This window comes from Plectropomus leopardus, chromosome 13 (assembly GCF_008729295.1).
Source record: "Plectropomus leopardus isolate mb chromosome 13, YSFRI_Pleo_2.0, whole genome shotgun sequence".
Classification (NCBI taxonomy): domain Eukaryota; kingdom Metazoa; phylum Chordata; class Actinopteri; order Perciformes; family Serranidae; genus Plectropomus; species Plectropomus leopardus.
In genome coordinates, this window is record NC_056475.1 from 2,003,860 (window position 1) to 2,016,675 (window position 12,816).

Consider the following 12,816-nt stretch of genomic DNA (forward strand, 5'->3'; position numbering starts at 1 on the left):
GTGATACTTAACTTACAGCCCACAGGCCAAATCTGGGCCCTGATAGGAGGCAGGGAGGCCTCCCGATCGTTTTCTAATTCACGTTAAAAATACACTGATTCAAACTGGGATGTTTTTTGTACTTTTAGTACGCATAAGGTGCCAGAGTGCATAAAACAGCAACAAAATAGAGCTTGTTTATCAAAACCTGCAAGTGGAGGTCCTAGCTAAGACCCTGATGTCCTAAAATCTGAAAATATTCTAAAATCCAAGAAACATCAGAAAATCCTAGAAACATTTTAACGTCCCTGAAATGTCCTAAAATCCTAGAAATGTCCTAAAATCAAAGAAACATTCAATAACCATACAAATTCCCCGAAATCATAGAAAGATGCTAAAATCCTATAATTGTCCAAAAATCCTAAAAATGTCCTGAAATCCTAAAAACATCCTAAAATTGTAGAAATATCCTAAAATCACAGAAACATCCCAAAATCCTAGAATTGTCCTAAAATCCTGAAAAACATTCTAAAATTATAGAAACATCCTACAGTCTTCGAAATGGTCTAAAATCCTAGAATTGTCCTGAAATTCTAAAAAAAGTCTAAAATCCTAGAAATACCCTAAAGCCCTCGAAATGTCCTAAAATCCTAGAAAGGTCCCAACATTCGAAATGTCCTAAAATCCCAGAAAACATGTATGTGGCTGGTGCGACTGGCCCCTGGCCTCAGGTGTTTTCCAAAAGTGGCCCCTAAGCAAAGCAAGTTAGTTATTACTAAACATATTATTGTAGATTTTTGGACTTTTTCAAATCTCTTCCTGAAAATGACGGCACTGCGAGAACAGAACATAAACAAAAATCAATGAGCTATTTCTAAACAAACGAACCATTTGCTTTGATTGTCATATTTTGCTGTAAATGTGGACGGCTCTTTAGGGAATTCCCGAAAGTTTTATCCAACACAACAAATGAGCTCATTGACATAACAAAGGCTTTTGTGAACGTTGAGTCACACATAATTCAAGTCCTGGTTGGTACACACACGACTTGGCACGGCACAATGGAAGCAGCCGAGCGGAAAAAGTTTGAACGGCGCAGAGACGTTCTCAAATCATCAAGAGTTGTCCAGTTTTAAATGGACGACCACGGTGTCTCAAAATATCGTCTCAAAACAAACATCTCCGAACAAACAATCGGAGATGATTATTAATTCCTTCATTTCAAAAAACAAGGTAAAGCAAAATAGTTCCCCTTTAAATAACAGACCAAACAAATGTTCAACAATTCATCATAGGTTCCCAACTGGTGGGTTGTGGTCCAAAAGTGGGTCAAAGGTCCATTCTCAATGGACCGCAAGTGACTCACATACATGTCATTTACAAGCACTTTTCCTGGTTGCAGTGTCCTCTGAAAAATTTAAAATCCAAATATCATTTCAGTTTTTACAGTTTCTGGCTACAATAAATAGTATCATTTTGGTGATCTTTATTACCAAAATAAAGATTGCCAAAATAACGTGAAATCATGTTTTATTTTCGAAATAACCAAAAATGTTTTGAAAAATAAAAAAGAAGCCTAAAAAATAGAATAAAATAAAAAATTATATAGAACGAAAAATGCCAAAGGTTTTTAGAAATTACCCAAAATTTTCAAGAAACAAACAAAAAAGAAAAACAAAACACCAAACCCACGGAGGGTTTGGAGGACATGTTTTCTTTAAAAATTGCCAAAAATCGTCTGAAACAAGAAAATCTTTCTCAAGAAATTTTTTTTTAAATCAAAAAAAAGAAAAAAGAAAGCCAAAAGCTTAATTAAGCTAAGCTCCCAATGTCCTCAAATGCTAGAATTGCCCCTGGTTTTAACTAACTGCACATTATTCTTGCAATATGTTTTATTTTATTATGATTTGAGCCCACGTTTTACAACATTTTGTCAAATAAAACTGATTATGTGGCAGACCTTAAGGACTAACTCTGGACCCAAAGGGCTGGACCAGTTGGGAACCAGTTAAAAACACTATAAATCACAGGACATTGAGCTGAAACCTTTGCACCGCTCCTACCTTTGACATCGAGGCTCGCACATGCTCAGTCTCGGCCTGCGCCTGCAGCAGCTCCTGCCTCAGCTCCGTCAGCTCCACCTCCAGCCGGTCTCTCTCGGCGTGGGCCGTTTTCAGCAGGCTCTGCACCTCGCTGCTGTCACTGGCGCTCTGCATGGCCTTCAGCTCGCCCACCTTCTGCCGCTCAATGTCCACCTGCGCTTTCAGTCGACTGTTCTCCAGCCTGAGGCAGTCTGCTGTCGCCCTCTGCTCCTCTGCGGCGTGTGCCGCCTGACCTCCGGCCTCCACCTCCCTGTCCAGCCGGGCCTGCAGCCTGTCCAACTCCTCTCTGAGACAGCGCACCTGGCCCTGCGCCTCCTGGTGCTCCTCCTCCAGAGCCCGCAGGCTGCCTGTCAGCTGCTGCTGGATGTCCACCAGCTTCTCCCGCTCGAAGCGCGAGCTCTCCACCAGCTCGGCGTACCTCTGCTCCAGCTCGGCCAGCCGGGGCCCCTGGCTGCCCAGCTCCTCCTCTCTCTTGGCCTGGGCCTGGACCTGCTCCTGAAGACGACCGGCGAGTGCCTCGTTCTTCTGGGCCAGCACCTCCAGCCGCTCCCTCTGCTGCTGAAGAGACGTCTGCAGGAGGCGCTTCTCCTCAGTGAGACGCTCGTTCTCGGCCGTCAGCTCCTGCACCACCTGCTGCTGATCAGCCAGCTCCTGCACGGTCGCCTGCAGCTCCTCGGCTGTGCTGTGGTGGCTCTCCTCCATCTTGTGAATCTGCTCTGTCAGGCTCTGCACAGACACATCCTGCCCGCCTGCGTTGGCGGCTTCACTGACGCAGCTGCTCGCTGATTCGGATCGCGATGGGATCTTCTCAAACTCCGAGGAGTCAGGTGATGGGGAGTCCTTGGTGATGTCAGAGCCGGAGGAGACGGACGTTTTGAGAGGGCTGGCAGTAGAAGGGAGGCTGTCCTGTGGTGGAGCAGAGGAGTCTGAGGGCAGACCGTTCACTAAAGGTTTGGAGGGACTGCTTGTGTTTGTACTCGCCAGAGGAGACGCCTCCAAGGAGAGCAGCTTCTCCTTCAGTCCCTGGTTCTCCTCCCTGAGCGCTGCCAGCTCCCTCTGAAACTTCCCGTTCTTCTCCCTCAGCTCCCCGACCAACACGAGGGCCTCCGCCACCTGCGCCTGCTCTCGATCTGCGACAGGCTCCTGCCACGCGACGGAGTTTGCCGACGGCGAGGAAGGAGCGGTGGAGGCTTTACCTTTGCAGCGCTGCAGCTCCGTCCTGAGGCTGCTGATCTCTAAGTCCTTGGCTTTGGCCTCAGCAAGCAGCTCCTTCACCTGGCACTCCAGCAGGCCCTTTTCCTGGACCTCTGCGTCTCCGCGGGACTTGGTCGAACCTCGTGTCTGCTTTGCCAGGGTGGAGAGGCTGGAGGTGCTGGCACTGGAAACCATCCTCTTAGTGGAGGAGCTCCTGAGCTGGTCCCGCAGAGAGATGCGGTCTCTTGTTATGGTGGAGGGGATTTCTCTGGGAGCCGGGATACCGGACTTCTTGGCAGCTTGTGCACCTGCAAAACAGAGTGACATTAGAGACAGCGTTCAGGTACCTACGTTATCAAATCAGAAATCAACATTGCAGTTGACGGAGTTTTAGGATTTATAACTGTAAAGATAATGTGACAATTATAAGTACATATATTTATTTAACCCTTTGAAACTGAACATGCTGGCTTGAACATGAAAAGAAAGGAATGAGCAACTTCACAAGAAATGACCCAAATATTAGCAAAAAAATAAATAAATAAATAAATAATTAAAAAAATATTACAATGGGGCGCCCAGTAGCTCACTTGGAAGAGCGGGCGTCCTTGCAGCAGCGGTTGCAGGTTCGATTCTAGCATCGGCCCTCTACTGCATATCATCCCCCTATCTCTACCCTTTTCATGCTTAAGCTGTCCTATTAAATAAAGGTAAACAGCCCAAAAAATAATCTTAAAAAAATAAAATAAATAATTTTTTAAAAAATACAAAGAAATTACTTTAAAAAAATCACCTAAAACTAACAAAAAAAAAACAACAACCAAAAAAAGGTAAAAGAACAAAACCAGGAAATTACCTGAAAAAAGGTAACCTTATAAACCTAATAAATACATAATTATGCTGCAGCATCGTGCCCGAGGGAGCCAGTTCCTACCGACAAGTGCATAGCCGTAGCATCATGTGACCTATAAAAGCCAAAAAAGTGTTTCCATTGCAGTTTTATGAAATATGGCTTTTTCCATTTGCCTGAAATACCACCTCTTGGGAGTTTTTTTTTTTAATTTATGTGTTTCCATTAGGCGTATTTTATATCCACAATTTCAGATAATGACGGTTAATGGAAACCCGCCTTGTGATTCCAGTTTACAGTCAGAAGATTGCTAAGTTTAAAATAAAAACCTTCACTGAGTTAAATAACATTTAACAGCTTGGACTATGAGAAGGGAGGTTAATGGGATCTCTGTACCGTCATGCTGGGAGGATGGATTTGTGAACATCGTGTAATGACTCTAATTGAATGGACATTGTGTCACATTCAGACACTTGTATTATTCAGCAGTTTGATGTTGCTGGTCACTGTACTCTATTCACATTATTGTTCTCTGTTTGGACAACAGAGCATCTGCCTGGCACTGTCTGTCTGCGCTCATTCATCGCCACAGCCCAGCTTAACTGTGGCATTTCAAAAGGCATCATCAGCGTGGGTCGCTGGCACGCGCCAGCCTTTTCCAGACCTCTCTCAAATATGAAGAGTATTTACTGATGCCCGGCGCGAGCCTGAAAACCTTTTATTGTTTATTTTCCGATCATTCAGCAAACAGCGACAGCAGACACAAGGGAGCTGCTTGTTTCAAAGGACGACAAAGGTCCCCGTGCACGTGAAGCGTTCAGGCACAAAGCAGCTTAAGCAGCGTGCACACAAAGACGGCCCTGTGTCTCTAACACGCACACATCATCATCAAACCCACAGAGCAGAGACCAGACAGACAGCCTGTGTGCGGAGATAGACAGAGCATCACCCTGAGCAAGCACACACTTACAACACACACACAAAATCCACAAACAAATGGCCTAGTTTGGAGAGGAAATCCTACACTCCTGTGGGTTCTTTAAGCACCCTGCCATTGATAGGCACTCTGCACAGACGATCCTCATTGAATAAACTAGAAACTGTGGCAGGAGCTGCCAACACTGGCACCAGTTCAGGGGCACAAAGCCGTTTAACATTCCCCGAGTGTGCAGCTGTGGTTGAAAAAGTGAGGTGGGCTCGCTAATGATAACCTAAAAATCTTTGATTAAACACTCCAGGTTCAGATTTTAAAGAAAAGCACTCAGATCTGTCAGCTCTGAATGTCAGTGAGATTAGGCTGTCAGCTAAAGGACGCTCTTTAACTTCTTCCTCTCCGCGAGGACGCCGGCGTCCTCTGCTGACATTAATGTCCCTCAGAGGCTGCAGCGGGCTCAGATTTAACGATTCAAAGGGAAAATCTGGCACAGCTGTGTCTCAGGGTTCCCTGACCTCTCACCTCAGAATGTCTCAGTAAAAAGAAGGTTATATAACCAGGATATTCAACTTGCTTTACTTGGGGGACACTTTTGTAAAATGACAGAAGGCCAGGGGCCACTCACAGTAACTCCATAGTTGTTTTCCAAGATTTTAGCACATTTCTCAGGTTTCAGGACATTTCTCCAATTTTAGGACTTTTTTTAAAATGATTTCCAACATTTTTATGATTTTATTTTATTTTATTTTTTTTAGGATTTCAAGGAACTTCTCCAATTTTAGGACGCTTCTCGGATTTTAGAATATTAGGAGCTTAGCTAGAAAACTATATTATCTTTATTATTATTATTATTCTCCATGTAATTTTCTTGTACTTTTTACTAATTTCTTGCTAATTTTTGGGTCATTTCTTTTAAGAATGCCTATTGCCTTTTTTCCATGTTTTTGAATGAAAATAAGCCAATTTGCCCTGACTTCACAGGGTTAAGGTTTAGTGGGTTGTCGTACGTGTGCAAGAGTTACATCTTTTCTTTACTTCTTTTAAATGAATCTTCACTTTCCCAGCTTTCCGATGATGCAAACCACTTCCATGTGACGTATACTGCAGACCTGCTCCCTCCACATAAAGATCCCCTGAACCTCCTAAAAAAAGACAAAAATAAAGAGCGACGGTCTGCTCTGTCAGCTCTGAGCGTCAGTGACATCCAGCTAAAAGCCCTTCTTTAAAAGCACCTCCAACCTGTTTATTAACATGTGCGGCACTCCAACCCGATCAGTTAGATTAATTTGCGACTGGACGGAGCTGCAGTTGACAAAGATCCAGCGTGCCATTAAAAATCAACAGTCACTTTTCTGTGCACTTCACAGAGGATGAAGCCATGACTGACAGAATGAGGACAGCACACACTCCGAAATTATGTCCTGTCACATGGAAGATGTTAACATGAAATCAGCAGTGTGTGTCTAAATGACTGTTTACTGTGCACCACGGGAAGCATCGTCCAGACACGGCCCAGAAGAGAATGAAACACCTCGCAGCTCACGCCTGTTTCACCACCACTTGTCATACTCTCATTATAGGTGTCAATAAAGACGGGGGACAAAAGGTCCTTGTTAGAGACAGACATGAGAGTCCGATGAGATTAAGATCAGTCCGTTCCTGCAGGGAGGAGAGATGCCAGGAGCGGCACTTTCATTCGCTGTTCCTTCATATTCTGTTTTCCTCTCCGTGAATAAAACCCAGATGGAGCTCATGAACTCACTCGTCTTTAGATCGCCCACCTCTTTAGCCATGACATCACCACAGCTGCTCAACGTGCACGGAGACATGACACCAGTCCACAGGCCAGGAGTCAGCACAGGCGTCCTCAGGAGGCAGAGACAGCCACGAGAGCAGGGACACTGCTTTGATTGGGGGACACTTAAAAAATGGCAGGAGGCCAGAGGCCACAGCAGCCCCAAACATATTTCAAAGATTTAGGACATTTAATCTAAAGACGTTTCTTGGATTTTAAGACATTTCTAGGATTTTGGTATGTTTCTAGGATCTTAGAATATTTGAAGGATTTTAGGACATTTCTAGGATTTAAGGAGGTTTCAAGGGTTTTAGATAGGGATGCATGATAATTATCGGAACCGGTAATTATATTGTTTCAGCAATATTGTTTCATAAAGCTGATATGAGCTGCCGCTGACAGAGTATCAGTGTGTCTAGTCGATTAAAAATACAACCCCAGTTAACAACCTGTTTCCAAGACCAACACAGCAGCTGCAGACGTGTATTATTTCAATTTTCACATCATCAGGTGCACACTCTGCCAGACACGGGAGACAAAACTGACACCAAGAGGACAGGACGAGACATCACAGAGACCACGAACACCTACAGTTGAACATGACACTGGATCAGATGGTGCTACCAATAACTAGACAGAAGAAACAGACTCTGAATCATCTAAACTGGGTGATGACGGACTGAAGAGTGGAGAAAGAGAGGCAGCTGAAATGTCCCTGAAAGAGGCAATTAACCTCCGATTGCTCCTGCAGAGCTGCTCAGTGGACGTCTGTAAAAGACTCCCAGGACACCATGTGAGTGAATACATTAACGCGTCGCACGGCACTGCTGTAAATTACATCGACACCTTAATGTTTTCCCCCAAATTCTTCAATGTGCAACCAAGCCAAATGACAACAGTTAACCATTAAACACCTGCATCAATGTCAGTTTTCATGTGCTGCGTTCAGACGTCTTTAACTAGCACTTAAAGCTCTGAAACCTGGGACAATAGTTTTGATTTTTTTTTTCAAAAACACGGGAAAAAACAATGAGCAATTTGGCAGGAAATGTCCCATAAACTGCAAATATTTATAAATATTTTCAAAAAAATGAGGGAAAAGTGTCCAGAAAAAAAAACTATATTCATCACTATCTTCATTATATTTCTCTCTCTCTCTCTCTCTCTCTCTATATATATATATATATATATATATATTACTGTTATTAAGTTTGGCTCAGGCAAAAATGTGCACTTTTCTGTACTTTATCGTTCACTCTCGCTGTAAAAACACGTTAAAACACAACTGAAAAATATAAAATAACAGATAAATCTATGAGTTCGAAGCGACTATTGCTATATAGCCGTAAAGGCGCCGGATGAGTTTCTGTTGCCGGTGTGATGACGTCTAACGTCCCCAACAAGCACTGTCGTCCCATTTAGCTGCTTGTTAGCAACCGCCTTTTTTAAGATGCGGAAAAACCTTAAAAGTTCAAAAATTGTGTTTGTACGGACGTATTTTATTTTGCAGAAAAAAAGGTCTAAATATCTCAAGTCTATGTAAACCACAGACCTTACTTAAGGCATTTTACTGAAAAACCCATTTAAAAAAAACAGAGACTTTGAGACGAGGGAAGTGCTAAAGGCTAATGGACCTCCGCATTTTAGCACTCACTTCTTCACACCACTCTATTCCACTAGTAATAAGTCATATGACCACGCGATTAAAATGATAATATGGTTGTTTATAAACTAAAAAGCCACTAGTGTCTGACAGGCAGAAAGCCAAACAACTGCAACATGAAGAAGATCAAATTACACCAGCCCAACCCTGGTAGCTATGCAAATTTTGTACATTTACAAGTCAGTTTATGTTCACTACCGTCTGTTCAAAATAAAAAGAAAAAGAAAACCTCTCCACTGTAGGTGTGTGTAAAACTCTCTTAAACAAATATCAAAGGCCGAGGTGTTTAAGAGTGAGCTTAGTCTTAATTTAGTGCCGTCTTTGATGTAGGCCGGCTCAGGTCCAGGACCGTTTATAGCTTCCTCTAAGAAGCACTAAATCTGTGAAAAGGAGTGGACTGGGCAGTTAACTGGCTCACTGAGGAGCTTTTCTCCTCTGGCTACGAATAAATCCTCATGCAGTCTGAGGAGCTCTTATTGATAGCAAAGTGCAAAAACAGCCAAACACAGAGAAGAAAGAGCAGAAAATGATTCCCAGTGATGGAGGACATTGTCTCAGGAACTGTGTTATACTTCTTCTAAAATCCTAAATTTAAGTCATTACTCACAGTGTGGATGGAAGAAGATTCTTTGTAGGTTTTTTTCCAGTTTAGGATATTTTTTAATGTACATGTCTTGGGCTGGATAGGCTGACGTATATTGTTAAAGGTAAACAGAGACAGTTTGCTTGTATTTGGGATTAATTTATGCCCTTCTTGGCCGATGAAACGTGTATCACTGACTGAAAAGTAAATGTTTTATGGATAACATGAAGGTATTGATCCTGCCTTTTATCTTATTTTATATATCATTTTATTTTATTACTTTGATGTTTGTTATATTACTTACTATTCTAGTTTTTATTAATTTTTTAAAAAATGTAATTTTTTTTTGATTATTTATGTATTTAATTTAATTTATTTAATTTTCTTCTTGTTATTATTGTTAATATTATTATTTTTATTATTATTGTCAATGTTAATTTTATTGTCTTTGTCTGTGGGAATATGGGACTGTTGGGTGGATAAATATTTGTACATTGATGTACGTGTTTTGATAAACCATTACAATTTCAATAAAATTACTGTTAGAAAAGAGGATTTTTTTTATGTCCAGTGACTGTGTTTAGTACGGCCAGGTCCCATACAAAAAAATACAATTCCAGTACATATACCAGCAGTATCCAAGAAATATTGATACCAACAAAATATTTAATCAGATTTTTTTTTTTTTTGGCAGATGCCATCATGACCCAGGTGCCCAAAGCCAACACTGCTATTTGCACCCTGGGTGTAAATAGTTTTAAGGAACTGTAGTTTCAAAACTTCCGGATGATCCGAACAACTTTCTCAGAGTTATGTGATGCAATAACAGCTCTTGAAGCTCCTGCTGCATCATGAAGGAGCCAGTTCCTCCTGACAAGCACACAGACACAGCATCATGTGACTTTGAAAAGCCAAAAAAAGGGTTTCTATTGCAGTTTTGCAAAATATGACTTTTTCGAATCGCCTGAAATACCACCTAATGCCAGTGTAAAAACTTTTTGCAATAAATGGGAGTTTTTTTGGGGGATACTGACCTGTTTCCATCAGGCTTATTTTCAATTTGCGCAATTTGAGGGTTAATGCAAACCCGCCCAGTGATTGGCTGCATGCAAAACCATACAAACCATCATTTTTTTCTAGATCTGGTGACAAAAATGTATGCAAAAATGCAGGTACAGTTTACCTTGATAATTTTTGATATACTAGGTGCTATGTATTTTTAAAGGTATCGAGTACTGATACCCAGAACGAGTGTTTAGACAGCAGCTATAAAAACAGACATGCTGCCAACTTCAATAAACCTGCCTAAGAAGACTGAGCGTATAAAGTGACTGTGTTGTTTACATTAACTAATTATCTAAATGAATTACGCAGACCGACTTCCAGTAATCCAAAGGCATTCAGTTATTCCATGGGAAGTCGGCTCCCTGATCACAGTAATGCACTGTGCCGGCTTCTTTCTTTCTAATGAAGATAAGCTTTCAAATCACAGCAGGAGCCGTGTGGCTGGACGCCGTCCAGCAACGGCCGGTTAACTGCAGCCCGCCTGACTGCCAGCCGAGAGGTGACGGAGTGCACTGTGAGCAAAGTGCACGCAGTCCTCAATTTACAGAACAGGACGGGTCACGGGTGAGGAGTCATGATGAATTAATGAGCGCAGGTGGTCAAGTGTCAGAGAGCCGGCACCTGAAATGACGCACTGGCTCCGTCATCGTGGCGGGCAAAGCTTCAGGATGGGAATCTCTCGCTGTCTTCCGCTCTGTGTTCCAGGAAATGTGCGGTGCAGTTTTCTCTGTCAGGTGGAAGTGAAGAGGAGAGACAGAGGACGCGGTCCATGTTTCTGGCCTTCCTGTTGTCCGACTGTCAGGGCATGAAATAGGTCAACAGGCGCCCATCAGTCAGACTCACAGGCATTCCTTTCCTCTGACTACAGCGGAGGACAGACAGCAGCGAGGCTCCATGACGGCCACGGTGGCTGAGCAGAGATTAGCCAGGACCGTAAGCTGCAGCACAAATGTGCCACTGAAAACACTCGCTGAGGTTCAAAGTGTTCATTCGCTGTAATAAGGATCTGTACACATCGTCAAATGAAAGTGGAAGGTACACAAGGTGGTATAGAGTGAATAGAGCATAGAAACATCTTACTCTATTCAGGGTGAAACAATCCATCGATCTGGATTCATGTATCCATTCAACCGTCAACGTAGGGCTGAGTGACACGGCTTTAAAATAATATTGCGATATTTTAAGGCTATATTGTGATACACGATATACAGTATATCTCAATACATTTAAATGCCCTTCAAACTAATGCTAACTACTAAAATATCAAATCATTGAACGAACTGCAGTTAAAATAAAGTTAAATAAAGTAGCTACTGTCATATAATTAAGTTGAATACACTACTGTTACAATAGCATTTAATAAAATACAGTTAAAAGGAAGTTAAATAAGTACTTTTATAATTAAATTTTAAAAAACAGTGTTGTAATTAAATCAATGCGGGACACATGGTGCTGTGGACTTGAAGCTTTCGGTCAACAGTTGGATGTTAGCGTTAAACAGATACCGCGGCGCCTTTAATCTGCTCACACTACTGCCACTGCCGCTTGTTAAGTTGGACTGTGATGATTAATTCACTAAAAGCTAGGAAAAAACTAACAGCTCTCCAGTTAATAGTATTTGCAAATTGCAGTAGTGCTCCGTGGTTGCAAAATATTACAAAAATGTCACGGTCTGGAGCTCTGCAAAAGCTGCTTTGTGTGTGTGTCTGTGAGAGGCAGAGAGCCGTAGAGGAGAGAGTGAGAGAACTGAAACGCTGGAGGATTATAAAAACGATGTGACAGTTTATGCTCAACGCCCGTGATAAAGTCATTTTACACAACACATGTGGAAAAAGCATTTGATATATTGCCCATCCCAATATGCAAGGGGATAAATAAATAAGAGAAGATAATACAAAACTGCAGAGGCTCCCTGAAGCAATTCCAAACAAGGGCAAACTGATTCATTGTCAGACGGGCAGAGTTTGTTTACAGCAGTCAGCTGTGTAAACCAGATTTACTTCACTACATCATCAAGCTGCAGAGATTCGCTGAAGGCTGACAAACACCCGTCTTTGAGACCGACGACATGCACGATTTGATTGGCTGTTTGCACTTGGGATAAGACAGATTCCAAAATACAACAAACATTCAGTTAAATGTTTGAGATTCACTGGAGGAAAAGTCAACATGCAGTGACTTTCACACCAATAAAAGCGATTATATTTTGTTTTGTCAGACACCACCCAAATATCACAATTTTGCCAGTTTTTGCCAATAACATAAAACCTCTGAGCTGGTCTGATACCTTCTTGCCAAACTTTTTTGTATCATCTTCTCTGCCATTAGCTGAATGGAGGTACTACTGTACAATACTATTAGATAACACAGTCATATTCATCTATATGCAAACACATTACCGCAAAACCTATGCTGCATAAGAAAAACAAGTTTACATTAATATTTATACATGCATGATGCATGAGGGGAAATCTGCTCAGTAGGTGTGGGAAAAAAAATTATTCACTTGAGTATCATGATTTTCAGTGCTTATATTGATAAAAAATGTGTAATTGTGTAATTGCTTGATTTTAGTCTATGCAGAGGGAAAAGAAGTTAGCATTTTTTGTTGTAATCGTTGAATAAAGTGACAAAATATTTTATTCAAAGAA

General features: G+C 41.9%; 1 protein-coding gene across 5 annotated transcripts in view; it reads right to left on the reverse strand.

Moving 5' to 3' along the window:
- Positions 1–12,816, reverse strand: part of specc1 (sperm antigen with calponin homology and coiled-coil domains 1) — a 108,190-nt gene that overhangs the window by 54,554 nt on the left and 40,820 nt on the right. For all 5 annotated transcript variants that reach the window (XM_042499132.1, XM_042499131.1, XM_042499134.1 and 2 more), the window contains one exon: positions 2,043–3,583. In XM_042499132.1, the coding sequence (XP_042355066.1) occupies positions 2,043–3,583 (1,541 nt within the window). The remainder of the gene's footprint in view (positions 1–2,042; positions 3,584–12,816) is intronic.